The sequence below is a fragment of the Erythrolamprus reginae genome, chromosome 2 (assembly GCF_031021105.1).
Source record: "Erythrolamprus reginae isolate rEryReg1 chromosome 2, rEryReg1.hap1, whole genome shotgun sequence".
Classification (NCBI taxonomy): Eukaryota; Metazoa; Chordata; class Lepidosauria; order Squamata; family Dipsadidae; genus Erythrolamprus; species Erythrolamprus reginae.
The window spans coordinates 121,284,840-121,310,984 of record NC_091951.1 but is presented as its reverse complement, the minus strand read 5'-3'; the positions used below and the strand labels follow the sequence as shown (position 1 = coordinate 121,310,984).

The 26,145-nt window shown below is 37.9% G+C and overlaps 1 protein-coding gene across 2 annotated transcripts in view; it reads right to left on the bottom strand.

The window, feature by feature from the left end:
- Nucleotides 1–645: 645 nt before the first annotated feature.
- SH3RF2 (SH3 domain containing ring finger 2) overlaps nt 646–26,145 on the bottom strand; it is a 118,857-nt gene continuing 93,357 nt past the window's right edge. For both annotated transcript variants that reach the window (XM_070739358.1, XM_070739357.1), the window contains exons 6-10: nt 20,238–20,332; nt 19,099–19,269; nt 10,122–10,339; nt 4,066–4,412; nt 646–1,607 (exon numbers count right to left, since the gene is read on the bottom strand). In XM_070739358.1, the coding sequence (XP_070595459.1) occupies nt 1,305–1,607; nt 4,066–4,412; nt 10,122–10,339; nt 19,099–19,269; nt 20,238–20,332 (1,134 nt within the window). In that variant the 3' untranslated portion in view covers nt 646–1,304. The remainder of the gene's footprint in view (nt 1,608–4,065; nt 4,413–10,121; nt 10,340–19,098; nt 19,270–20,237; nt 20,333–26,145) is intronic.

Sequence of the window (26,145 nt, the reverse complement as noted above, 5' to 3'; positions counted from 1 at the left end):
TTCTCTTTTTTTCTATCTAGTAACCTGGGGTGCAGCTTTTGGGTTGTTGTTGTTGTTTTGCTACTTTAGAATGCAAACTAAAGTGGTTTTTTCCAGACATGGGTTGGTCTGGAGTCAAATATTAATGTCTTGATTTACCATTTTGCTCTATTTGTGGCGTAGCGGAACACTTTCTTTTCCCCCATACATTTAGAGGCAGTTAGTGTAGGTTCTAGAAGAATACATTATTTTGCCCTGGGCAAGACATCAAGATGAACACACACTTGTTCCTGAAAACTTTCCTTATGCTGTACGGCAGTTACAGACATCCAGTGTTGCATTAGTTTCATTGGTTCTATGCAACCATCCAAGACTTTTAGCTCCAACATTTATTGAAATGACACCGCAGGAGCAATGACAAAACTTGCTCGTTTGCTTCAGGCTAGAATGCACAGCCTTTGAACTAATAAAGGGAACAAAATCAAGCTGCATATATAGCGTTACTGTAAACATCAGTCACAGTTAGTTTATGTGATAGAATTGATTCTTTTTATGGCTGAGGCTAGGTAGTCAGGGAGAATCTAAGAGCTCGGTCTCCATCAATCATTGTGTAGGTGAGAGCCTGCATGCAGGGAAAAGAAAAAAAAAAGGAAATAGGTTCTTCTATTAAGTGAGAATTGTTCAATGAGTTTATTCCATTACCTCCTTTGGAGATAATGCGTTTGAAGCCGAGGATGATTTTTAATTTTTAAAATAAAATAAGCATTCTGAGTTCTAACATAAATGGAAAGTGCAAATGGAAACATTAAGATAAAAGAAAGATGTGATAGCTCAGTTTCAAAAGTAGCAAGGAAAGGATGGTAGCTAAACCATGCTTAAAACCGGGTAGAATACAAAACAAAAAACAAAGCGAAGCAAAACAAAACTCTCTTTGTTCTGGTTTACAAATGAATTGTAGAGGATTTGAACTTAGAGCAATATGGGTTTTGAATCGATCCACCTAGTCCTTTATTATTATATTTTTTTAGAACTAACAGTGATAATAGAATTGACACTACACTTGCATCTGAAGAACATTGCAGGCTCCTGCAGCATGAGGTTTACTTCTGAGCCACACAAAACAAGAACTTCCCATATTGCCGGTGAAATCTTGTAATCATCGGTGAGATTCTAGACTTCTAAAGAGGCTGAGCCTGTTAGTAAAATTTAAACATTTTAAAAGGTAGCAGATTGGATCTAGAACCTATCATCCATCTGGTTGCTGAGCCTTACAATGAGTAATAATGCATGTCCAAAACAAAGCCGATTAAATAAGTTTAAATTTCTCAATTCTCAGACATGCTATTATAATTCTTTTTTGTAGGAAAGGTTGGGTGACCAGTTTGGCTAGAAAGGTCCAGTGGCGAGGTCTTGTGATGTGACATTCTCTTCTGATGAACTGAACTAGAGATAATGCGATGGGTATACAAAACTGATATTTCAGGGCTCTTGATGGTTGATTCTGGCTGTATTGCTTCTGTAATCATTCCTTGTTCAGGCTTGCCATTGGAGAGGTTCAGTGAAGATACAGAATTATGTCTCTTGGACGGCGGTGGGCTGTAGTTCTGAAATCGCACTGTTTTCACTTGCTGAAAATAGAATGAAGAAATCTGGAGTTAATTTATTCTCAGAAGGCTTCCAGAAACATTGCTATGTCACTGTATAAACATATTCCCAAACAAGCAAAGGAAATTCTGTTCTACAATTTCCTTAGAAAAATGTGAAGACAAGTTACCTTACTTCTCTCATAAAGTATTATCCGTAATACTTTAGCTTATTGGACAGAAATTTGAAAGGCAAGTTAATGGTTGTATCTACAGAACTAGCTTTGTCTTGGAATGATTTTGTAAAGAAGCCAACAGTTCTGAGAGGTACATTATGTGAGTCTTCTACAACACTTTACCCTTAGATTATCTACGGTTGACCTATCCAGATTCCTAAGAGGTCAGTAAGGGGTGAGTACAAGTGCACTAGAGTGCCTTCCGTCCCCTGTCCTATTGCTCTCCTATATCTCCTATTCCTTTCTTCTATTCATATATATCTTCTTCTATTCTTTCATTGATATGTTCTATTACTATACCTTCTTTTCTATTCTTTCATAGATATATTTTACTATGAGTATCTCCTCTATAACCTTCATCATGTATTTTATTATAGATATATACCCACTAAAACCCTCATTGTGTATTGGACAAAATAAATAAATAAAAATAAACAATTGCTGAGCCATTTATAGCTGAATTATAATAAGAGAGATCAATAGCTGAGAGAAACCCTTCTTTGCATGGAATAGAAACTGTAACTCTTAAGTAGATTTATGTAAGATCATTCTTTTGATTTAATACAGAAGTAAAATCAGTATATCCTACAATGTTCTTCTGATGAACATTGAAATAGTGTTTGTGAAATTAATTGAATTTAAAGTATATTATCAGCATTATAGCACTAGGTTAGTAATAAATGTTTATTAATTCCAGTTAACTTTAGTTTTGAACATATTTTACTCCAAGGTATAATCTTCAAGAATAAGGACAATTTCATGTATGTTAGGAAAACATTGGTGCTTTCTACTGAAAAAAAAATAAGGTAGTGTCCACCTGATTGAGAATTGCTTCCTGAGAAATCCTGAATGATGACCTTAATGTGATTAGAAGACGAGAAATCATTATATATGAAGGGAACCTGTCATTATGTTTAATTTAAATTTAGACTTTTTCCATTGAAGAGCCCTGGTGAAGCAGTGGTTAGAATGCAATCTTGCACGCTAATTCTGTCCACTGCAAAGAGTTTGATCCTGACCAGCTCAAGGTTGATTCAGCCTTCTCTCCTTCCGAGGTTGAAAAAATGAAGATCTAGCAATACACTGACTGTGTAAACTGCTTAGAGAGTGCTGTAAAACATTATGAAATAGTATATAGGTCTAAGTGCTATTGCTAAGTATGATTGCTTATTATTATTATTATTATTATTATTATTATTATTATTATTATTATTAATTAGATTTGTATGCCGGCCCTCTCCATAGACTTGGGGCAGCTCGCAACAATAACAAAGACAATGTAAGAACAAATCTAATAATTTAAAAAACACTAAAACCCCCATTATTAAAAGCAAGCATACACACAAACATACCATGTATAAACTGTATAGGCCCGGGGGAGATGTCTCAGTTCCCCAATGCCTGACGGCAGAGATGGGTCTTAAGAACTTTACGAAAGGCAAGGAGGGTGGGGGGCAGTTCTGATCTCCGGGGGGGCAGCTGGTTCCAGAGGGTCAGGGCCGGCACAGAGAAGGCTCTTCTCCTGGGTCCTGCCGAATGACATTGTTTAGTCGACGGGACCCGGACAAGGCCAACTCAGTGGGACCTAACCGGTCGCTGAGATTCGTGCGGCAGAAGGCGGTCCCGGAGATATTCTGGTCCAATACCACGAAGGGCTTTATAGGTCATAACCAACACTTTGAATTGTGACCGGAAATTGATCGGCAACCAAGGCAGACTGCGGAGTGTTGGTGTAACATGGGCATACTTTGGGAAGCCCATGATTGCTCTCGCAGCTGCATTCTGCATGATCTGAAGTTTCCGAACACTTTTCAAAGGTAGCCCCATGTAGAGAGCATTACAGTAGTCGAACCGCGAGGTGATGAGGGCATGAGTGATTGTGAGCAGTGACTCCCGATCCAGATAGGGCCACAACTGGTGCACCAAGCGAACCTGGGTAAACGCCCCCCTCGCCACAGCTGAAAGATGTTTCTCTAATGTGAGCTGTGGATCGAGGAGGATGCCCAAGCTGCAGACCCTCTCTGAGGGGGTCAATAATCCCCCCCCAGGTTTATGGGTGGACAGATGGAATTGTCCCTGGGAGGCAGAACCCACAGCCACTCCGTCTTGTCTGCATTGAGTTTGAGTCTGTGGCTCAATGTGGCTCTTGGTCCCAAACTTTTAACACATATCACTAAATTCTCACAAAGGGAATTGCCAATAGTTTGGATTAACTTAACATTTGACAACTATAACTCTATTATTGCATGGATGGACCCTATTATTACCTTCTCAGTGGTGTTTTTCAAAGTGTCTGGTTTCACCAGAATGGAAGGTGGAGCAGATGCAGGTGGTTTCACAGCTAGTTCATTCTTTGGAACTTCACTGGTATCCAAAATGACTGAGCTACACACAGAAGGAGCTCTGCTGCTTCGGGGCAATAGCACTAAAGAAGAATTATGACAGGCACTCAGTTTGATTCCTGTATCACCTGTGCCAACTCCTCGGGGCAAAGAGGAAATAGACTGATATATTGGAGTTTGCTGAGATCGTACTGGAGTTGGAGGGTATCGCTGAAGAGAGTTGGTTAAAGGAATAAGGGTTCCTGGTTGCAAAGGTTTCTGTAAAGATCCACCTGGGAGGACAGATAATTAAAGAGAGGAGGGTTAAGATGACAATAAGCACTTCCAAACCACATGATTAAAAATTCATAATATGAGGATTCATCTTTAAAAGAGTGGGAGAAATTCATTGAATTGCAGGATTTAACTGAATTCCAGATGTTGGGCTGATCAGCACTATGTGGCATGCTACTAGAACACAAAAAGCTGAAGTTACAAAGGTGAGCTAACACTGTACTAGAGGCACGTGGTTTGCATGCAGCATGTTTGAAACTCATTGTCTGTAGAACTAATGAATGCCAGGAGGCAGCTTAATCTGTGTTTCTCTCATTTATTAATTTTATTGATTGATTTGATTTGATTTGATTTCTATGCCACCCTTCTTCTGGGACTTAGGGCGGCTTACAGCATGTTAGAAATCTACATAAAAAACAGTATATTAAATAACACAATTAAAGCTAAATAAACAGATTCACACACCACACATCCAACATGCATACATTGGGTGGGGCAAGATGGCCCACCCAATGTATGCATGTCCCCAAGCCTGCCGGTGGAGATGGGCCTTCAAAGCTTTGCGGAAGGCAGGGAAAGTGGGGGCAATATGAATCTTTGGGGGGAGGTCATTCTAAAGGGCTGGTGCAGCCACAGAGAAGGCCCTTCCCCTAGGCCCCGCCAGAGAACATTGTTTGGCTGACGGGATCTGGAGTAGGCCGACTCTGTGGGCCCTAACCAGTTGTTCCATCGGCTACTAGAAAAATGATATGTCACACTGCTTCAACTGATTTTCCTTTTGCCTTATTGCTTAGTGATTTATTCTACAAACACAAGTTCAGTAGGCTAGACTAACGGGCCCCAACCCCTGGTTCGTGACTTGGTACCAGTCCACAGCCTGTTTGGAACTGGAATGTGCAAGGGGCGGGCAAGTACAAATGCATGAAGCTATATTTGTGCAAGCAGTACATACAGACATGGAAAATCACCCCCGCTTCTCCCTCACTGATGCCACAGAACTGGAAAGGTTGGAGACAACTGGTCTAGACTTTACATGAAAAATATTTACTGGGAATCCTAGCAAGCTACAGGAGACAGCACTGGACAAAGATGAACAATAGAGAGGAAAACATGCCTGTATATTACTCTCCTCTTTTTAAATGCCTATTCAAACTCAAGTTTCAGCAGGAATTTCGTTTAAGGTTTGAACTGGAATATATACTCACCATGTGCCTTCCAATTAAAGTTGTATTTGTCTTTCTTCCCTCACTAAGAACTTTTTTTAATGACTGAAGCACAGACATGTTTTCCTAACTATGTATTTTGTAAATAGGACCATGGAATTTGCTTCACTTGATTACTCATGTCATTTCTTTTATTTGTAGAAACCACATTGGTTCCATCACTTGTATTTTTTTATTTGCCTTTCCTCCCCATTTTTGCATTGTCATTTCTTTTTGCTTTGCACTAGCTGCAGCAGATTGATTAAATGAAATAGCTATTGGGACCAACTAAGTGTCACCTATACCAGGGGTCCTCAACCTTTTGGACCTCAGGGACCACTATATCCATGATTTTAAATCCTGTGGACCACTAATACGAATCCAGTGCACTGCTGCCTGAAGCGCCTGAATTCCCAGTGTCATGATGGGTCCTTCACACATTATCTGCCCTGCTCATTTGCTCTCCCCCCCTCTCCCCTTAGTCTCTCTCTCTCATCTTTCTCTCTCTCATCTCTCCCTCCCCATCTCTTTCTCTCCCCTCTTTCTCTTTCTCTCATCTCTCTCATTCTTTCTTTCTCTCCTCTCTCTCTTCCTCCTCTCTCTCTGTCTTTGTCTCTCTCTCTCTCTCTCTTTCATGTCTTTCTCTCCTGGCCATTCCCTTATAGAAACATAGAAACATAGAAGTCTGACGGCAGAAAAAGACCCCATGGTCCATCTAGTCTGCCCTTATACTATTTTCTGTATTTTATCTTAGGATGGATATATGTTTATCCCAGGCATGTTTAAATTCAGTTACTGTGGATTTATCTACCACGTCTGCTGGAAGTTTGTTCCAAGGATCTACTACTCTTTCAGTAAAATAATATTTTCTCATGTTGCTTTTGATCTTTCCCCCAACTAACCTCAGATTGTGTCCCCTTGTTCTTGTGTTCACTTTCCTATTAAAAACACTTCCCTCCTGGACCTTATTTAACCCTTTAATATATTTAAATGTTTCGATCATGTCCCCCCTTTTCCTTCTGTCCTCCAGACTATACAGATTGAGTTCATTAAGTCTTTCCTGATACGTTTTATACTTAAGACCTTCCACCATTCTTGTAGCCCGTCTTTGGACCCGTTCAATTTTGTCAATATCTTTTTGTAGGTGAGGTCTACAGAACTGAACACAGTATTCCAAATGTGGTCTCACCAGCATTCTATATAGCGGGATCATAATCTCCCTCTTCCTGCTTGTTATACCTCTAGCTATGCAGCCAAGCATCCTACTTGCTTTCCCTACTGCCTGACTGCACTGTTCACCCATTTTGAGACTGTCAGAAATCACTACGCCTAAATCCTTTTCTTTTGAAGTATTTGCTAACACAGAACTGCCAATACAATAGTCAGATTGAGGATTCCTTTTCCCCAAGTGCATTATTTTACATTTGGAAACATTAAACTGCAGTTTCCATTGCTTTGACCATTTATCTAGTAAAGCTAAATCATTTACCATATTGCCGACGCCTCCAGGAATATCAACCCTATTGCACACTTTAGAGTCATCGGCAAATAGGCAAACCTTCCCTACCAGACCTTCCCCTATGTCACTCACAAACATATTAAAAAGAATAGGACCCAGAACAGACCCTTGTGGCACACCGCTTGTAACCTGACTCTGCTCAGAATACTCGCCATTCACAACAACCCTCTGGTGTCTATGCTTCAGCCAGCTGCAAATCCATTGAACTATCCAGGGATTAAGTCCAATCTTCACTAATTTATCTATCAGCTCTTTATGTGGAACCGTATCAAAGGCTTTGCTGAAGTCCAGGTAGGCAATATCCACGGCACCACCTTCATCCAACACCTTTGTGACATAGTCAAAGAAATCAATGAGATTAGTCTGACATGATTTGCCTTCAGTAAAGCCATGCTGATTTGGGTCCAATAATTTATTGTTTTTTAGGTGCTGATTTATCCTCTTTTTCAGTAGAGTCTCCATCATTTTAACGACAACTGATGTCAAGCTAACTGGCCTGTAGTTACCAGCTTCTTCTCTACTGCCCTTCTTGTGGATAGGCACAACACTTGCCATTCTCCAATCCTCAGGAACATCTCCTGTTAACAAGGATTGGTTAAACAAATCAGTCAGGGGGGTAGCAATGACAGATCTGAGTTCTTTAAGAACTCTGGGGTGGATGCCATCTGGACCCATTGCCTTATTTATCTTTAATCGTTCAAGTTCTTCTAAGACATCGGCTTCTAAGATCACTGGAGCTGAATCCGTACAGTTGGAGGCAATGCTATATCCCTCTATAGTATTATTTTGTAAGGTGTCTTTTGAGAAAACTGAACAGAAGTAGCTATTGAAATGGTCAGCGATCTCCTTATTCCCATTAATGCATGTATTTTTCCCGGTACTAAGCTTCGTGATGCCGCAGTTTTTCTTCTTCTTATCACTAATATATCTGAAGAAGGTTTTATCCCCCTTCTTTAGAGATTTGGCAATTTCTTCCTCTTTTGAGGCTTTAGCAGCATATATTATCTGTTTCGCCTCCTTCTGTCTCATTTTATACACCTCCCTATCAGCTATACTTCCAGACTCTTTATACCTCCTATAGGCAGCCTTTTTTCCATTGACTATAGTCCTTACATCATTGCTAAACCATAGCGGTTTCTTCTTCCTTTTACCTTTAGTTATTTGTCTTACATACAGTCCAGTGGCTTTTAAGATGGCCTTTTTAAATACAGTCCACTGGGTGCTCGCTCCTGCCATTTTATCCCTCCCCTTTAATTCATTATCTAAATATTCCCCCATTGCATTAAAATTTGTTTTTCTGAAATCCAATACTTTGGTTGCATTATAGGATTGCTCACAATGAGTTTTTACATCAAACCACAAACATAGATGGTCACTGCAACCTAAATTTTCTCCCACCTTGACATCTGAAACCCAATTCCCATTCGTAAAAACTAAATCTAGAATATTCTCCCCTCTAGTTGGTGTCTTAACCAGCTGTGCCAGAGCTGCTCCTGTAAAGGCCTCTACTATATTCTTACTTTTGCATGTAAGGGCACTGGGGATATTCCAGTCAACATCAGGCATGTTGAAATCACCCATAACCACAATATCTCCCTTTACTGCCATTTGGGTAATTTCATCCACCATCTTGTTGTCATATTCCTCAGATTGCCCTGGAGGCCTATAGATCACCCCAATTCTAATGACAGAACCGTCTTTATTTTGCATGCAAATCCAGAGGGTCTCTAGATCTTGACATGTATTTTGAATTAGTGTTGTTTTTAGAGTTTCTTTAACATAAATGGCTACTCCACCTCCCCTTCTCTCTATTCTATCCTTCCTATACAGTGTATATCCTGGTATGGATATTTCCCATTCATTAGAATCCTTAAACCAGAACTCTAATTACAGGATTGTCATTAATCAATCTGGAGCAGCTCCTCCACTTGGTTGTGCCGCGGGCCACCAAAATTTTCTCAGGAACCACCAGTGGTCCATGGACCACTGGTTGGTGACCTGTAACCCAGTGTTTCCTAACCTTGGCAACTTGAAGCTATTTGGACTTCAACTCCCAGAATTCCCCAGCCAGGATTTGCTGGCTGGGGAATTCTGGGAGTTGAAGTCCAGATATCTTCAAGTTGCCAAGGTTGGGAAACACTGCTGTAACCTATACTATACTGTTCTGTGGTAGAATGTAGAAAAATTGTGACCTATTCAAAAATTCCAACTCTGATATTTCCTTGTGACTGTCCCAATTTTTCCTTAGAATGCCCAAATGAATAACAAAAGCCCAGAAGAAGGCAGAAGAAAGTATTTATTGTTCAGATGCTGATACAAAGGCCCCTGAATAACCTACCAATTCCCAAATAGAAACAAGCATGAAGAAAGGAATCCTTAATAAGAGTCTTATTCATACCCTTTGTGCATTTAATTTGAATACTGAACCAAATGGATTCTGCTCAGCATTTCCTTTGTTCTAAAACAAATGTATATAATGGACTATAAAATACCATGTTCAATTATGATGCTTAATAATAGTTACTATTTTCCTCCAAGCTCATTTTTTTGTGCCTAGCAGATTATTTTCTGCCAATATAATTCTACGGTAATTCTACATAAATATTGTTCCAGAGTGAACACTGACCTTGTTCAGTTTCCAAGAACTATATAACATCAGATTTTTAAAGCTACTGCCAACACTTCTTATTTTTATCCCTTCAGTCTCTAAACAAAGACCTGGAACATAGCAGGGAGACATAGAATTTTAACTTGATTTCTCCCCTCATAAAAATTTATCCGCCACCGAATGTCTAAACATTTGATCCTCCTACACTTTTCAGATCTTCCAGGCCCTGCATTCTTGTCTTTGATAAGGAAGACTTCTGATCCAGCTTATTATGTTTACTACATTCATCCTGCATTTTAATGTATAATTAAAGATTTCTAGTCATATCTCTGCCCTTGGGGAGCAGATCCACTTGTTTGTTTCTCATGTTAGGACTTACACTTCTTATTACTACTCCGTCCTCTTCTCAGTGATGCTGTGTGCCCTGAAGCGCTGGGCAAAGAGAGGTTCCTCACAGGTGAAGTCAGGGATTTCAAAGGTCTGCTTTGCCCTGGACGGTTCCCTGAGATGCTTCCCTGGGATGAAAGTGAGGAAGTGGATAATGTCCAAGTTGCATAAAGGGAGGGCATCTTTGAATCAGAGAGGCTGGAGGATTTTCTGTTTGTTCGGGAGAGCAAAAGAAGTGGGAGATACATTAGCAAGCATCAGGTCATTTACATTGAAAACATATGTTAGAATTCAAATTCAGGAATTTATTTATTTATTTATTAGAAAATGAAGATCACTCCACAATAGCAAACATAGAAACATAGAAACATAGAAGACTGACGGCAGAAAAAGACCTCATGGTCCATCTAGTCTGCCCTTATACTATTTCCTGTGTTTTATCTTAGGATGGATATATGTTTATCCCAGGCATGTTTAAATTCAGTTACTGTGGATTTACCAACCACGTCTGCTGGAAGTTTGTTCCAAGGATCTACTACTCTTTCAGTGAAATAATATTTTCTCACGTTGCTTTTGATCTTTCCCCCAACTAACTTCAGATTGTGTCCCCTTGTTCTTGTGTTCACTTTCCTATTAAAAACACTTCCCTCCTGAACCTTATTTAATCCTTTAACATATTTAAATGTTTTGATCATGTCCCCCCTTTTCCTTCTGTCCTCCAGACTATACAGATTGAGTTCATTAAGTCTTCCCTGATACGTTTTATGCTTAAGACCTTCCACCATTCTTGTAGCCCGTCTTTGGACCCGTTCAATTTGTCAATATCTTTTTGTAGGTGAGGTCTCCAGAACTGAACACATTTGTACATTTGTAAATTTTGCAGATTTTAATCTTCCATTTAATTTTTTTTAAATTTAAATAAACACCAGATTTTCCCCACCCATCATTCTTCCAGACATTGAGAATGGTAATGTTGCAGGTTTTGCATTTCCACAAAGCAAATTAAAACATGATGACTAATCTTTTAATGATATATACCTCATGTCTATTATTACTTCTTTTACCCAGCTATGAATATTTGAAGTACTGTGGCGTGTGAACAGGGGTGGGCTACTGCCCGGACAGGTGGGGTAGCGAAAATGGAATTCTACCTCAGAGCACCCAATTTACACTGAAAGATGTTGAAAGAAAATGCAGGGCGTCCTGCATAAGCCACGTCCACAGTGAGTGTGGTAGTAAAAATTTTGGTAGCCCTTCACTGCATGTGAAACATCTGATTCTTACAGAAAGTGAGCCATTTTGTTCTGACCTTACAATTAATCTTTTGCTTATTTTCTGAAAAGTCTAGTAAGATAAGGTTGGATCATGTAGAAGTTGAATCATGGCAACTATATGTCCACTAGAGAGGTTTCATTTATCATCTAATCTGGATAGGCTTAATGATCTATCTTTACCTTTATCTAAGGTAAAGGATTTAGAAGTTGTAATATTCATATCCCAACATTACTCACCTAACAAGCCCATCCATATTAGATGACCTCCCTAGAGGATATCTCTAGGGTCCTTCTAACCAACCTGCTCAATCTGAAGAAGGTACTTGGAGAAGCAGCAAAATATTTTGAACCAACAAGTAGTTCAGTAGCCATAACTTAACGTCTAGACCACTCTACCTGGATGACTGAGAGTCTTCATCAACATAAAATTGGATCACTTTTTAAGAGATCAAAGCATCCTGTTTTCAAACTTAAGAAATTTTCAAAATCAAAACATTTTGCACAAATCAAATTCAGAAATATGCAGTTCCGTTCAGGCGTATCCCCACAGGCAGTTTACTACTTTGATAAATATTAACATAACATAAATCCTTTGGCAGGTTAAACACGTTCATTGTATGGGAATGGTTGCATGCTTCTGTGACTGACGAGTCTGCTAATTTGAATTAATCATATTTTAAGGTATTTTTATTTTTAGCTTTTGGCTTTAGTCTACTATTGCTCTATTCTGCCTCATACAAATGTTTCTTCCTCTGTTTAGACTGTAAGCCAGCTGCAATTCGCCTCACCAAAGATCTGCAATTACTTTTGGAATTTATTTTTCCCACCATGCACTTATACAATTAAAAGAAAGTTATCCATTGGACTGGGTGGAAATGGGTATCTGTAGTTCTGCTTTATAAGGCTGCAGGTATTTACTTGAGAACAAGCAATGTAAAATAAAATGTGGGATGGGAGATGGGTAATGACTGTGGATTGGCAATATATGTAATGATTCAGAATTACCAAAATAATCCATTTCCCAAGTAAATCACTCGGAAATGAAAAAATCAGTGGAGGGAAAATGTTATGAAGGTAATAATGATGTGTAAACATATAGAGAGCTAATTTCATGTTTTCTAGTTTATATGAAGGGATGTGTATGGGAACAGATGCAAAATTTATTCAGTCTCCCATAAAATAATATAACAAGGAAAGCCTATAAACGGATTTTTTCCCCAGTAAATAAAAATAGGTTCTAAATGTGCATGAGAGGGACTCTTCAGCTATAGCAGTTCCCTATAAAAAAGGAACCATTTGGGAACTGGGGGTGGCAAGCTTCGGAGGGGTTAATAATTGGCCAGGGAGAATGAGCTTGTGAAATCATCATGTCTAGAACTGTTCTACAGCTTAACTCACAATTTTCATGACAGAACAGGGATGTTTCAAACATGCCAGAAACAAGAGGCAAAGAGCCGCAAACCGGATATTAGTCAGACTCTTGCTTGGTTGTGGGAATCAACCATCACTGACCCAAACAGACTGACTTTTCTAATAGTAGGAGAAATAATGTTTCTACATGCCCACAAGCAGAACATATGATAATAACTTAAAAGGAGACCCCTCTGGAGGAAAAAGAATTTATATTCAGGCAGTGGGTAGAACTGAAGAGCATCTCAGCTAGCCAACTGCAGGAAATACCTGCTTATATCAAAATCTTTAGCCAAGGTCTCAGGCAGTTTAATTATGCTTGAAAACAGCTTTAGAAGCAGAGGTGTTATTCTCCCAGTTTGGACCAGTTCAGGCTAATGGGGAGCCCACCTGGACATAATGCCATCCTATTTAGCCACATTTTTGTGGCTGGGCACTTGTGCGGAAAGCACACGTGCGAGTAAAGAACATACATGTGAGCGAAGCTAGTGAGTGATTGCTCACATTTGCAAACTGGTAGGGAAGGTATGTAAATACCACCCTTGTTTGGAAGGGACAAATAAATTACTACTTGAATATGGTAAGCTTCACTAGATCTTCTGTAAGCAAGGTTCAGTTGAACTTCAGTTGTATATTATAAAGCAGGCTCTCAAACTTGGCAACTTTAAGACTTGTAAACTTCAACTTCCAGAATTCTCCAGCCAGCTATGCTGGTTGGAAAATTCTTGGAGTCGAAATCCACAAGTCTTAAAGATCCCAAGTTTTAAGACATCTATAAAAGGCTGTGGCCAGTCTAATGCCATTTGGTATTTTATTTTTTACTGGAACTCCAAATGGAGCTTTAACAAAGTAATTTTTAAGCTATGTTAATTAAGCTTTGGTTTCAAGGGGGAAAAGCATTAGGAACGAACAATTTAGAGTTGGTTCTGAAAGAATTATTCTTTATTATAAATATTTTAAGGTGAAACAACCCACCCATCAATAGCCAGCACTACTGTACCTATGATGCCCAATTGACATTGTGGCATCAGAGGTACAGATTATGTCTACCCCTTATACTTGTTGATGAAGCACTTAGGAAGCAATAATCTTGAAAGACAAAAATCAATCTATTATTCTGTTTCCTTTTTATAATTCTATTTTCCAACTGTGGGTCCACCCCTTTTCCCTTCCAAAATTGTTGCAGTCAAATCTGATTGTTTCTTTGCTCATGTTTTCCTCTTGGTGAGGCCAAGAAGGTCACAGAGCTCTTAAATTTGTTAAATTGTTGAGACTGCCAGCAATTTCTGCATGAGCAGAGTTGCTTTAATAACCTAAGTGGTCCTGATCGGCTGTGAACTTAAAATAGCAGCATTTGTGTTTCTTTCTAAGGTAGAAAGAAGAGAATAAACATCACTTTGTAATCCATTCTGATAACATTCCTGTGCTTAGCTTTTGCTTTGAAAAAAATGATTTAATCATGGGACAATGATTCGTCACAATATTGAAGTTGTCAGTGTATTATGAACTTGTTTCAAAAGGATGGTGTACAATATTAGTGTTCATAAGTAAGGTACTTTGTAAAACTGCTTCCAATCTCCTGGGATCTGTATTGGATTGTTTATTTTATTGGCTCAGAGTATGACTGGAGGCCACCTCATAATAAAATGTGCCTCAAAAATGAAGAATAACTGACTCTCCTCATTGGGAAGAAATTTAACGTATATCAGCAAGCATAATTCTGGGTCCAAAGTGGCCTTGGTGTTTCCAGTTTAAACTGAGCAATTTAATATGATAAAACACAAGGGAAGAAATGCATAAAGTAATAACATGGTTAGTTAAGTAGCTGTTTGAGCATTCCACATCTCAAACCACAGTCTAAAATCTGTCATCTTTTTCACGGTTTACCTGTAGCTCATATGTCCAGGGATTACAATATTCAGTTATCCAAACATAACATAATCATCTCAAGAAACACTATTTTGAAGAATGACACATTGTCCACTCAAAATTAATATAGGGACTTGAGAGATCCATTCAAACTCATTTGTTATCTAGCTAATATGGTTAAGATGCACTGTGAGCAACTATGTCTTTTCTTTTCTACTCTTATCCATTCTGATTAAGGAGACTAGGCACTAAAGAAAGTCATATTTTATTTAAGTTTAAATTTTGTTTTAATTTTAGAAGGTGCTCTCAGCCTGTACCAATTTCTAATTTTATTTTATTTTTTTACAACTATAGTAGTTCATTTGCATCTGTGCTTATAAATCTAGCAATATCTTATCTTTAAGGAAAGGTTTTCCAAAGAAGAAGGGAAAAGAAAGTCTGGAAGTTGTTTTGGATAAAAGCTAAAATAGTCAACTTTGGATCTATGAGTTGAAATCCAGACCTACTTGAAGTTAAGATTAATACCCTCTAAATTGTGAAAGCTTGAGACTTCTCAGAACTAGCTTTTATCCATAAACTGAACACACAGTTTATCAAAATTGCAGGGAAGGCCACATATTCTTTTACAAAGGATTGCTTTGAATTCTAAAAGAATGTCAAAACAAATTAATTTCCAGTTTCAGATCTGGAATATTTCAACATTCTGCTCAGCTATTTTGCTTTTTTCACTAAATGTAAGAAAAAACATCAAAAACTTTACTGAAGCCTTTATGGAAAGATGAAATCAGTTTTACTCATCCTTAAATAGTACACTATATTTTACTTTTCAGTTAATGGTGATTACTGGCAGATGATCTTATTTTTCAGTTAATGATGATTAAGAGGACACTTTCCAAGAACAGGCTGAGACTGTAAAGAAAATCACTGAATGAGTAAACTAAAGTCATAACAGTATAACTGGAAAATGCAAAGAACTTCCTTCCAATGCTGTTTTACAACTATTTTCTCCATTAAAATAAACCTCTCCAACCCTTGATGTTCTTGCATCAAGGTCTCTTCTACATATTTCTTTACTATCTTGAATTATTTTATTTTTATTGATTGATTCAAATTTTATGGCCACCTATCACCAAGTGATTTGTTTGCTTCAGTAACTCACTTTTTACTGAATAGTTAGGCTTGCTAAGCATACGCATATTGGCCATTTTCTATTTCCAGGAGAGAGAGGCTGCTTTGAGCTGATTTCATATTAAACAGATTTAGGGCATTAGGGAATTTATCTCCAAATACTTTCAACTGTAGCTTCAGCTTTATACAGGACCTCAGGCATATTGCCATCTAACTGTAATATATGGACCAAGAAACTAAAACAACTCAAGAGTTAATTTTTCAGAACTGCCAAAGATGAGAAAAATCTCTGAATTATAAAACTATTGTAAGAATTGTTTTCTCTAGGGAAATAAAACTGTGCAGAAAATATGCTTTTATTGTCTCAATAGACTGACTCAAGGGTGGGAACATGCAGTTTTGTAGATGTTTTTTATTCCTAGTTAGCCTCAGCAGTAGTGTCCCTTAACTCAGAGTAATCTAAAAGATAAGAAGAGCATCTGTGTTCATTAAATTTCCTTTGATTTTTGTTTCAGCTAATTCTGGGTGATCCAATTTGGTGTGTTTATTGTAAGTTGAGATATTGATTCCCACTGCCTGTAAAACTAGAAGGGGGGATGAGACAAAATTGGTGTGCTTCAGTTTATGCTCCAGCCTTGCAGAATAACTTGCTTCCAGAGATCTTAATAGCCCTGTCCCTGATGAAACTCTGAAATGCAAGCTTTCCTGCAAAGCTTTTAATTATTGTTAAGTATTTATGATTCCAGGAACTAAGCATGACTGCGTCATATGGACATAGCAAGCTTATGTAGTTATGTTTGAACTTAATTATTTAGCAATTTTATGTTCAATTTTGTAAGCAACTGGGAGTCCTTAGAGAGCAAGCAATATAGGATATAAAATACTGTAAGTAAATAACTGAGTAAGCAAGGAAATAAATAGTTTAGAGGCATATTTCATGCTGTGCTAGATGGGACTGAGACTCAATTTAATTGAGCAACCATTTTTACAGCCAGATACTATACCTCTCAGAAGGCTATAGCATGAAGGCAACATAATTCCCATATGGTTCTTCCATCTTGATCTAATATATTTTATTTATTTATTGTATATACTTGATTATTTCAACATTCAAGGTAGATTACAATATAGAATACTGAAATAAGTTATCTCTGAACATGAATGCTCTTATGTAAGCAAAGTAGCTAACAGGATAGACTAGTTTTTGTAACTAACTCTTAATAATTTGGACATCATAAACAAGGCTTGGATATAAACAAGCTGCATCTCCTCCCCCTCTTCCTGTTTTTTTAAAATTCTTTTTCCTTTTTTCTCACCTTTTAAAATATTTCTTTCTCCATTGCTTTCTACTGGGGATTCCAGGGGACAAGATTTTGAAAAATTATAGGACAGATAGAGATGATAGTCAAGTCCAGGTTCACAGGGAAAAGTGGTGTGTTCATTTCCATAAATATAATATACTGAGTGTTCTGATTATTTAGTTTAGATGTCCCTAACTGGTTTAAACAATAAATATGCTTCCTTTTAAAAATATACATTTTGGGGAGGTTAACCAAGTCTTTGTAGGTCTTATGAAAATTTGCAACCTTTCAGAAGATAATAGTAATTTACTATTTCATTTTTTCAAACTGAAATAATTGTAATTTCTATCCCTAGGATCACTTTGAGATCTGTCCTAAGCATTGCTCAACCATGGCAGTAGGAAAATCAAGTAGGATGCTTGGCTGCATAGCTAGAGGTATAACAAGCAGGAAGAGGGAGATTGTGATCCCGCTATATAGAATGCTGGTGAGACCACATTTGGAATACTGTGTTCAGTTCTGGAGACCTCACCTACAAAAAGATATTGACAAAATTGAACAGGTCCAAAGACGGGCTACAAGAATGGTGGAAGGTCTTAAGCATAAAACGTATCAGGAAAGACTTAATGAACTCAATCTGTATAGTCTGGAGGACAGAAGGAAAAGGGGGGACATGATCGAAACATTTAAATATGTTAAAGGGTTAAATAAGGTTCAGGAGGGAAGTGTTTTTAATAGGAAAGTGAACACAAGAACAAGGGGACACAATCTGAAGTTAGTTGGGGGAAAGATCAAAAGCAACGTGAGAAAATATTATTACACTGAAAGAGTAGTAGATCCTTGGAACAAACTTCCAGCAGACGTGGTTGGTAAATCCACAGTAACTGAATTTAAACATGCCTGGGATAAACATATATCAATTGTAAGATAAAATACAGGAAATAGTATAAGGGCAGACTAGATGGACCATGAGGTCTTTTTCTGCCGTCAGTCTTCTATGTTTCTATGTTTCTATGGCAGTCCTTCATGCATTTATGAAATATGTTATAATTTATTCGTTTGTGGGGTAGAAAGAAATGTGTTAATTTTTAAGGGTATCATAAAGGTTTTTGTTAAAAAGGTTTCCTAATGGTTATTTAATCACCTACACTGCATGACAAATGCTGCAAAAAATCTCCATTGACTGTGGATGCCTCCTCCTGGATCAGCTTCTCACTGGGGTATTCAAAGACCTCAATTCTTGTTTATTTGCTTGTACACAAACAAAAACAAATTACTGTAGTCCTTCTGTGGCCTTGTGCTGAACTACAGCAACATTTTGTGGCAAATGTATTGTTTCAATTAGTAAATGCACAGCTTTGATTTAATTATCCTTTTGAAGAAGTAATTATATGTACAGTACCAATGATAAGCTATTCGTGAAAGATAAAATAAAATAGAATCCTCAATAGCAAAAAGACCCCAAGCTTTTGAGTGGTGTTTTAGTATCATACAAGCAACTGACCTGTGACTGTTTTATACAAATTCTTTACAGAAATTTATACATCTGGCCTTCATGCACCAGCTCAGCATGCTTGTACAATCTAAATTCTAGTCATTACTGATTTGTTTAATCTCATGTAGCTACAAAATATTAGTTTTAGGTTCTACTATACAATTCAAAGTTTATGCTACAGAAAAGGGAAAACACATATGATTAGAAGCTACAACATATAATTATTTTCCAGATCCAGAAAAGGGTGTGAGAAACAAAATTAGCAGTCCAAACAGATTTTTTGTTTCAAAATAGTTCCAGGCCAATGCATTAAGGTTACATGTCATCAGCAGCTAAATGTATGTAGGTAGCACTACCACCCAATCTTATTCACTCATCTTAGACTAATTCAAGACTCCCAGTGGCATCCCCCCACCCGTGAAAGAGTCCCTCGCCAGATATTTCTGCTATTTTCAACTACATCTCTCAATCTATAAATAGCATAGGTCAAACCTGAAAAATGGAGCAACGTAATTGCTGGGGAAGACTCCGACTTTCCCTGTGATCAGTGACATTCCTTTTAGCCAACCTTCACGGTATTTTCCCAAAACACGAACACCTTCTCCTTTTTGCAGATTGAGTTCATCCGGACTGTGAGCTGCATAGGAGTGCAAAGCGACGGACCTATTGAAACATAAGGAATGAGAAAGTAAAGCACCAGGTACTGGTTTTTTTTTTTTAAAAAAATAGTTTCATTTATGCAATGTAATGAGGGTATGACACAACACTCTTCTTTCAGGCCACACCAGGAGCTGCTCTTGTGCCTTGTGCTAAACCAGAGCAATGCATCTGAAGCTTCTTTATGTAACTCTTCTGTTAGGCAATCTGGAATTCTCGGGTGAATCAGATTTAAGAACAGACAACTTGTCAAGAATGCCGAATGGATCCCTGCCTAGTAATGCTGAATGTAGGGCATTTCTAAGTGGGTTGGTATAATCAGCATGATGTATTCAGTCCAAGATTAAGCTTTGGGCTAAGATCCCACATTGGGGAAAGAAAAACATGGTCTGGAACAAAAGGAGTTAAACTCCCATACACTTGCACACATAAATATAATCTTCCTTTGAATGCAGAATAATTGCACTGTTTATTAGCATCAGGAAATTACATATTAAGATTCAGCATCAGCTCTTTTGGGTTTTAGATCTGTCATCCAAATCCAAGTATTTCTTTGGCACATGACATTGCAGTAATTAGCTACTCCAGCAAACAGTGTTAGGGTTTTGTGAATCCTGTAGCTTAAAAGGCATAATATTCACATACGATTCCTAATAATTCTTCATTTAAATTAAAAAAGATCTGTCTCTTCTGACAGTGAGCTTTATATTTCATGTCAGGTGCTTGGAAGCTAATTTAAGACATAAAAGTAGAGTAATTCTAGAATGATGTTTACCTCGGTTTTAACAAAATAGTAGTATAGCATGTTTATGGAAAGGGTTAATTTTTTAAAAATTCCTTCTGGTATTGTCACTTTTGGGCATTGTGGCCCAGCCTTCATTCCAGACCATGTACTGTAGTTGCTAGGCAATAGCATCTTCTGGCCCCACAAAAATGTTATCCTCAAGACATTAATAAGGATTATATGTACGTACATATTCAAAGATAGATGTTGCTGTAAGTGGGGAAGACTGACAATAGCTGTGGAATGCCCCATGGATTCAGGTTCCACATAACAGTAAGAGCTGACCTGTAAAAAGAAAAGAAAAGAAATAATATTCAAATGAAAGCCCTTCTAATTTCCTTCCACAGGATGTCATGAAGGTACTGTAAAATGGAATGTCCTTCAAGTGGCTGGCAGAACTGATTCACTCTGGTGGAAGTTACAGTCAGATGTCTCCGGGGAACTTCAAACATTTTATCACCTCTGCAGATTGGAACTGAAGAAGAATAAAGCAGGCCACACCAAAGATGTATCTTTCTGGCAAGACTTCAGATGTGGTATCCTTCCCAGATTCCTATCCTTCATCTACTCTGCTCAGTGTACAAAAAGTTACTAGAGATTATGTGGTTGTCAAGCATAGGTTTTAGTGACTCTGATATACGGAATAAACTTCTGTATACTGAATAAGCTGTATTTGCTTACATTTCAGGAATTATCTGAATCACAAAAACTCATAGAATATCATAAGTCAAGAGAGCGAATAGAAAGGAAGACAGACAATGGATAGAACTGGCAGATATATATATATATATATATATATATATATATATATATATATATATATATATAATAAAATAAAAATATATAAAAACAAAAATGCAAACATAAAAGTGACTTATGAGTTTTGACTTCTTTTAAAAATTCAGTTCAGCTCCTGTTCTACAATGACAGTTACCTCCATTTTTTGAAAATAATCTACAGATATTACTAATACACAAATCTATATGTCATGATTTTGTTTCGTTTTTTCTGCTTCATACAAGAAGTCCAAAAGGGCTTTCCAACTATATTAAATTTATCCAATGTCTTTCAGAGCCATCAGGTTCACCATCCTAACCAGCTCTGTCAGCTCTACTCTCCCATTGTGTTGTACATACTCCTGGTCAGTTGGAGGATGATGAAGAGCTTGAGGACTCTGATACAGATAATGTTTATGAATTAGTGGTAGGCCCTGGGTTACAGGTATTAGAACAGGTGGGAGGTCAGCCACAGGATGTTGCTATGAGTCCAGAATCTAGTGAGGAAGAAACAGACGTTCGCTGGGTAAATCCTCAATTCAGAAGGGTCCAAAAACTCAAGGAATAGGTGTTAGGGAAAATATATTAAGGGGAGGAATGGGTTAAATACTGGAGTGATGTATTTGGTACGTCAGGGGGCCAGTGGGGAAGAAGGGTAGAGTTTCAATGTTGTAGTTCTAAAATGAAATGTGTTTCTGTTTAACTCCGGAGAGAGTAAGTTCATTCTGTGTTATTTTGCAGTCATGCCTTCTGTTTTGAATCATGCTGTAAGTACATAAATCTTGGGAGATGGAGGAGGCTGGAAGGAATGTATGTAGAATGTAATTTTGAGAGATAACGGGAGAAAAGGAATGTGCTAGTCTGAATTGCATTTTGAATATGGAAGTGAAAAGAATAAAAATGGAGTTTCTTTGTTTATGAAATACTGCATTCAGTATTTTTAATAGCTAAAGTTCTAACAGAAACCAGAACACATTGTAGTTTTCATCTGATATGGAAGTCTTGCCGCCATTACCGTTTTTAAAAACAAAATACCATGCGTTTTTTCAAACTTTTGCCCTTACAAAAATAAAAGCAAGTTACATATAAATATGTATTCCCCATTAGCTCACCTCTCAGTTTCTGTGATTTTTACTTTAGAGAAGTACAACAACTGTGATTGACCAACCCTCATTAAGAATTCAGCATGCTGTTCAAATACATCTGCGCTGTTCTGCTTGGTTTTGGCTAAGTAAGTTGTGTGGACTTAATCAGTTGTGGTATATTCAATAAACCATGGTTAGATAATTGTGATGAATAATTGATTTGCTGCAGCTTGCAAACCAGGTCAAAACGCTATTATAATTTGCAAGCTCATAAGAGCACAGAGCTCTGCTTTTACATGCTGCAACAGGCAACCATGTTGATTGACAGTAAGCTTAGTTTGAGAGCCAGTTTTACAGTCACCACACTAGAAATCGGGAGATCATGAACTCTAGTCCTGCCTTAGACTCAAATGCTGGCTGTGTAAATCTGACCAATCACTCTCTTTTAACCCTAGGAAGCAGACAATAGCAAACCACTTCTGAAAAACCTTGCAAAGAAAATTGGAGGTCCAGGCAATCTTCAAGAAATAGACATGAGTGAACAGAAGAAAAAATAAGAGAGAAAGAGAGAGAGTTTAATTTACAGCAACATTTTGCTCTCCATTATCTCAATACCAGGACTTCTAGATATAAAACTTTATTTATTGATCCAATTCAGTCTAGAAATTCAGGGAATTTAGGAGAGCTTGGCTTGACTTGATTGTTATCTTTGTGGGGGTGGTTGGTAGTAGTAGTAGTATATTTGTATGTATGGGTATCTGTATGTGTGTGATTCAATAAGTTCCATAAAAGCAGGTAAACCTCTCCTTGTTTTGGGCTTCAGTTATTAGTGATGCTATGAAAATGGGCTGCCCAGCATATTCATGTTATAAAACTGCCTGAAAAGAAGATTTCATGACTCTGGAATGATTTCCAGTATTGTAACAATTTTCTAGAATTCTAGAAGGAAATTTGCATAGTTATTTTAAGTTAATCAGTTAATCAACTGTGACCGGAGTTATTTATGGCTACTTGTTCAAACTGGTAAATATGGGATAATTTATCAGTTGTAGACAGGGCAGAAAAGTTATAAAGAAATGAATTTATTAAACAGGATGTCTACAAATACTTGTCAGGATGGAACTTTTTGTATGTTTCTGTCACTGGATAGTTTGTCTGACTTTGAAAGTGAATGCAGTATATTCAGTATACTTTTGGGGTAGCCATAGACATTATCTTTCTCTTGTATAGAGGAAAATTTGACCTTGTGTCATGGATGCCTATGGTAATTATCTGCCGGGCATTGTCTAAGTAAACAAGTTAATTGAACAATCCCTGAATTCAAAGGCTGAGTCCAATATTTTTGCCTCCAATGTCAGAAAAACCCACCTGCACTTTTCCTGTTATTAGTCACTAAAAATACAAGTAAACCATTTTTATTTTGTTTTTGTTAGACAATCTAATCACCTGCCTGGAAAAAACACACACCTTCCTTCCTGATTTAGTTGTTTGGTTTCCCTTTTTGTAAACTGGCAGTTGCTTGCACTGGCAATACCAGTACTATGTAGCCTTTGCTATTATCCCGGCTGCTTTGGGAAAGCACATTTTGCTGTTGGCCATAGTACTGAATCCAGCATCTATATATGCACATGAACAGATGGGAAAATTCTGGCACATTATATATTGGCACCATGAAATACTAGCCATGTGAACAGAGTGCAGCAAGAGACGGGGAAGGTTTTGGCAGTACTTCTGAAAACAGCTGCATAATCTCATAAAAATGTCTACATGGGTCTAATGTTAAATGTAAGAGCTCTGAATTGTTAGCTGTTGAGAGGCCTCTTCTCTGTGAATTGAGTTAATCCCTTTAAATTTCAAGCCAACTAAGTGGGCTTTCTGATGATGGGATTTTGAATTTCTTTATTCTGGGTATGGTGCATAGTAAATTTGGACCTGGTTGCCATAACTGAGACATGGTTTAAGGATTTAATTTGGACCTGGTTGCCATAACTGAGACATGGTTTAAGGATTCTAATGAATGGGAAATATCCATACCAGGATATACACTGTATAGGAAGGATAGAATAGAGAGAAGGGGAGGTGGAGTAGCCATTTATATTAAAGAAAGTCTAAAAACAACACTAATTCACAATACATGTCAAGATCTAGAGACTCTCTGGATTTGCATGCAAAATAAAGAAGGTTCTGTCATTAGAATTGGGGTGATCTATAGGCCTCCAGGGCAATCCGAGGAATATGACAACAAGATGGTGGATGAAATTACCCAAATGGCAGTAAAGGGAGATATTGTGGTTATGGGTGATTTCAACATGCCTGATGTTGACTGGAATATCCCCAGTGCCCTTACATGCAAAAGTAAGAATATAGTAGAGGCCTTTACAGGAGCAGCTCTGGCACAGCTGGTTAAGACACCAACTAGAGGGGAGAATATTCTAGATTTAGTTTTTATGAATGGGAATTGGGTTTCAGATGTCAAGGTGGGAGAAAATTTAGGATGCAGTGACCATCTATATTTGTGGTTTGATGTAAAAACTAATTGTGAGCAATCCTATAATGCAACCAAAGTATTGGCTTTCAGAAAAACAAATTTTAATGCAATGGGGGAATATTTAGAAAATGAATTAAAGGGGAGGGATAAAATGGCAGGAGCGAGCACCCAGTGGACTGTATTAAAAAAGGCCATCTTAAAAGCCACTGGACTGTATGTAAGACAAATAACTAAAGGTAAAAGGAAGAAGAAACCGCTATGGTTTAGCAATGATGTAAGGGCTATAGTCAATGAAAAAAAGGCTGCCTATAGGAGGTATAAAGAGTCTGGAAGTATAGCTGATAGGGAGGTGTATAAAATGAGACAGAAGGAGGCGAAACAGATAATATATGCTGCTAAAGCCTCAAAAGAGGAAGAAATTGCCAAATATGTAAAGAAGGGGGATAAAACCTTCTTCAGATATATTAGTGATAAGAAGAAGAAAAACTGCGGCATCACGAAACTTAGTACCGGGAATAATACATGCATTAATGGGAATAAGGAGATTGCTGACCATTTCAATAGCTACTTCTGTTCAGTTTTCTCAAAAGACACCGTACAAAATAATACTATAGAGGGATATAGCATTGCTTCCAGCTGTACGGATTCAGCTCCAGTGATCTTAGAAGCCGATGTCTTAGAAGAACTTGAACGATTAAAGATAAATAAGGCAATGGGTCCAGATGGCATCCACCCCAGAGTTCTTAAAGAACTCAGATCTGTCATTACTACCCCCCTGACTGATTTGTTTAACCAATCCTTGTTAACAGGAGAAGTTCCTGAGGATTGGAGAATGGCCAGTGTTGTGCCTATTCACAAGAAGGGCAGTAGAGAAGAAGCTGGTAACTACAGGCCAGTTAGCTTGACATCAGTTGTAGTTAAAATGATGGAGACACTACTCAAAAAGAGGATAAATCAGCACCTAAAAAACAATAACTTATTGGACCCAAATCAGCATGGCTTTACTGAAGGCAAATCATGTCAGACTAATCTCATTGATTTCTTTGACTATGTCACAAAGGTGTTGGATGAAGGTGGTGCCGTGGATATTGCCTACCTGGACTTCAGCAAAGCCTTTGATATGGTTCCACATAAAGAGCTGATAGATAAATTAGTGAAGATTGGACTTAATCCCTGGATAGTTCAATGGATTTGCAGCTGGCTGAAGCATAGACATCAGAGAGTTATTGTTAATGGCGAGTATTCTGAGCAGAGTCAGGTTACAAGCGGTGTGCCACAAGGGTCTGTTCTGGGTCCTATTCTTTTTAATATGTTTGTGAGTGACATAGGGGAAGGTTTGGTAGGGAAAGTTTGCCTATTTGCCGATGACTCTAAAGTGTGCAATAGGGTTGATATTCCTGGAGGGGTCTGTAATATGGTAAATGATTTAGCTTTACTAGATAAATGGTCAAAGCAATGGAAACTGCAGTTTAATGTTTCCAAATGTAAAATAATGCACTTGGGGAAAAGGAATCCTCAATCTGAGTATTGTATTGGCAGTTCTGTGTTAGCAAATACTTCAAAAGAAAAGGATTTAGGGGTAATGATTTCTGACAGTCTCAAAATGGGTGAACAGTGCAGTCAGGCAGTAGGGAAAGCAAGTAGGATGCTTGGCTGCATAGCTAGAGGTATAACAAGCAGGAAGAGGGAGATTATGATCCCGCTATATAGAATGCTGGTGAGACCACATTTGGAATACTGTGTTCAGTT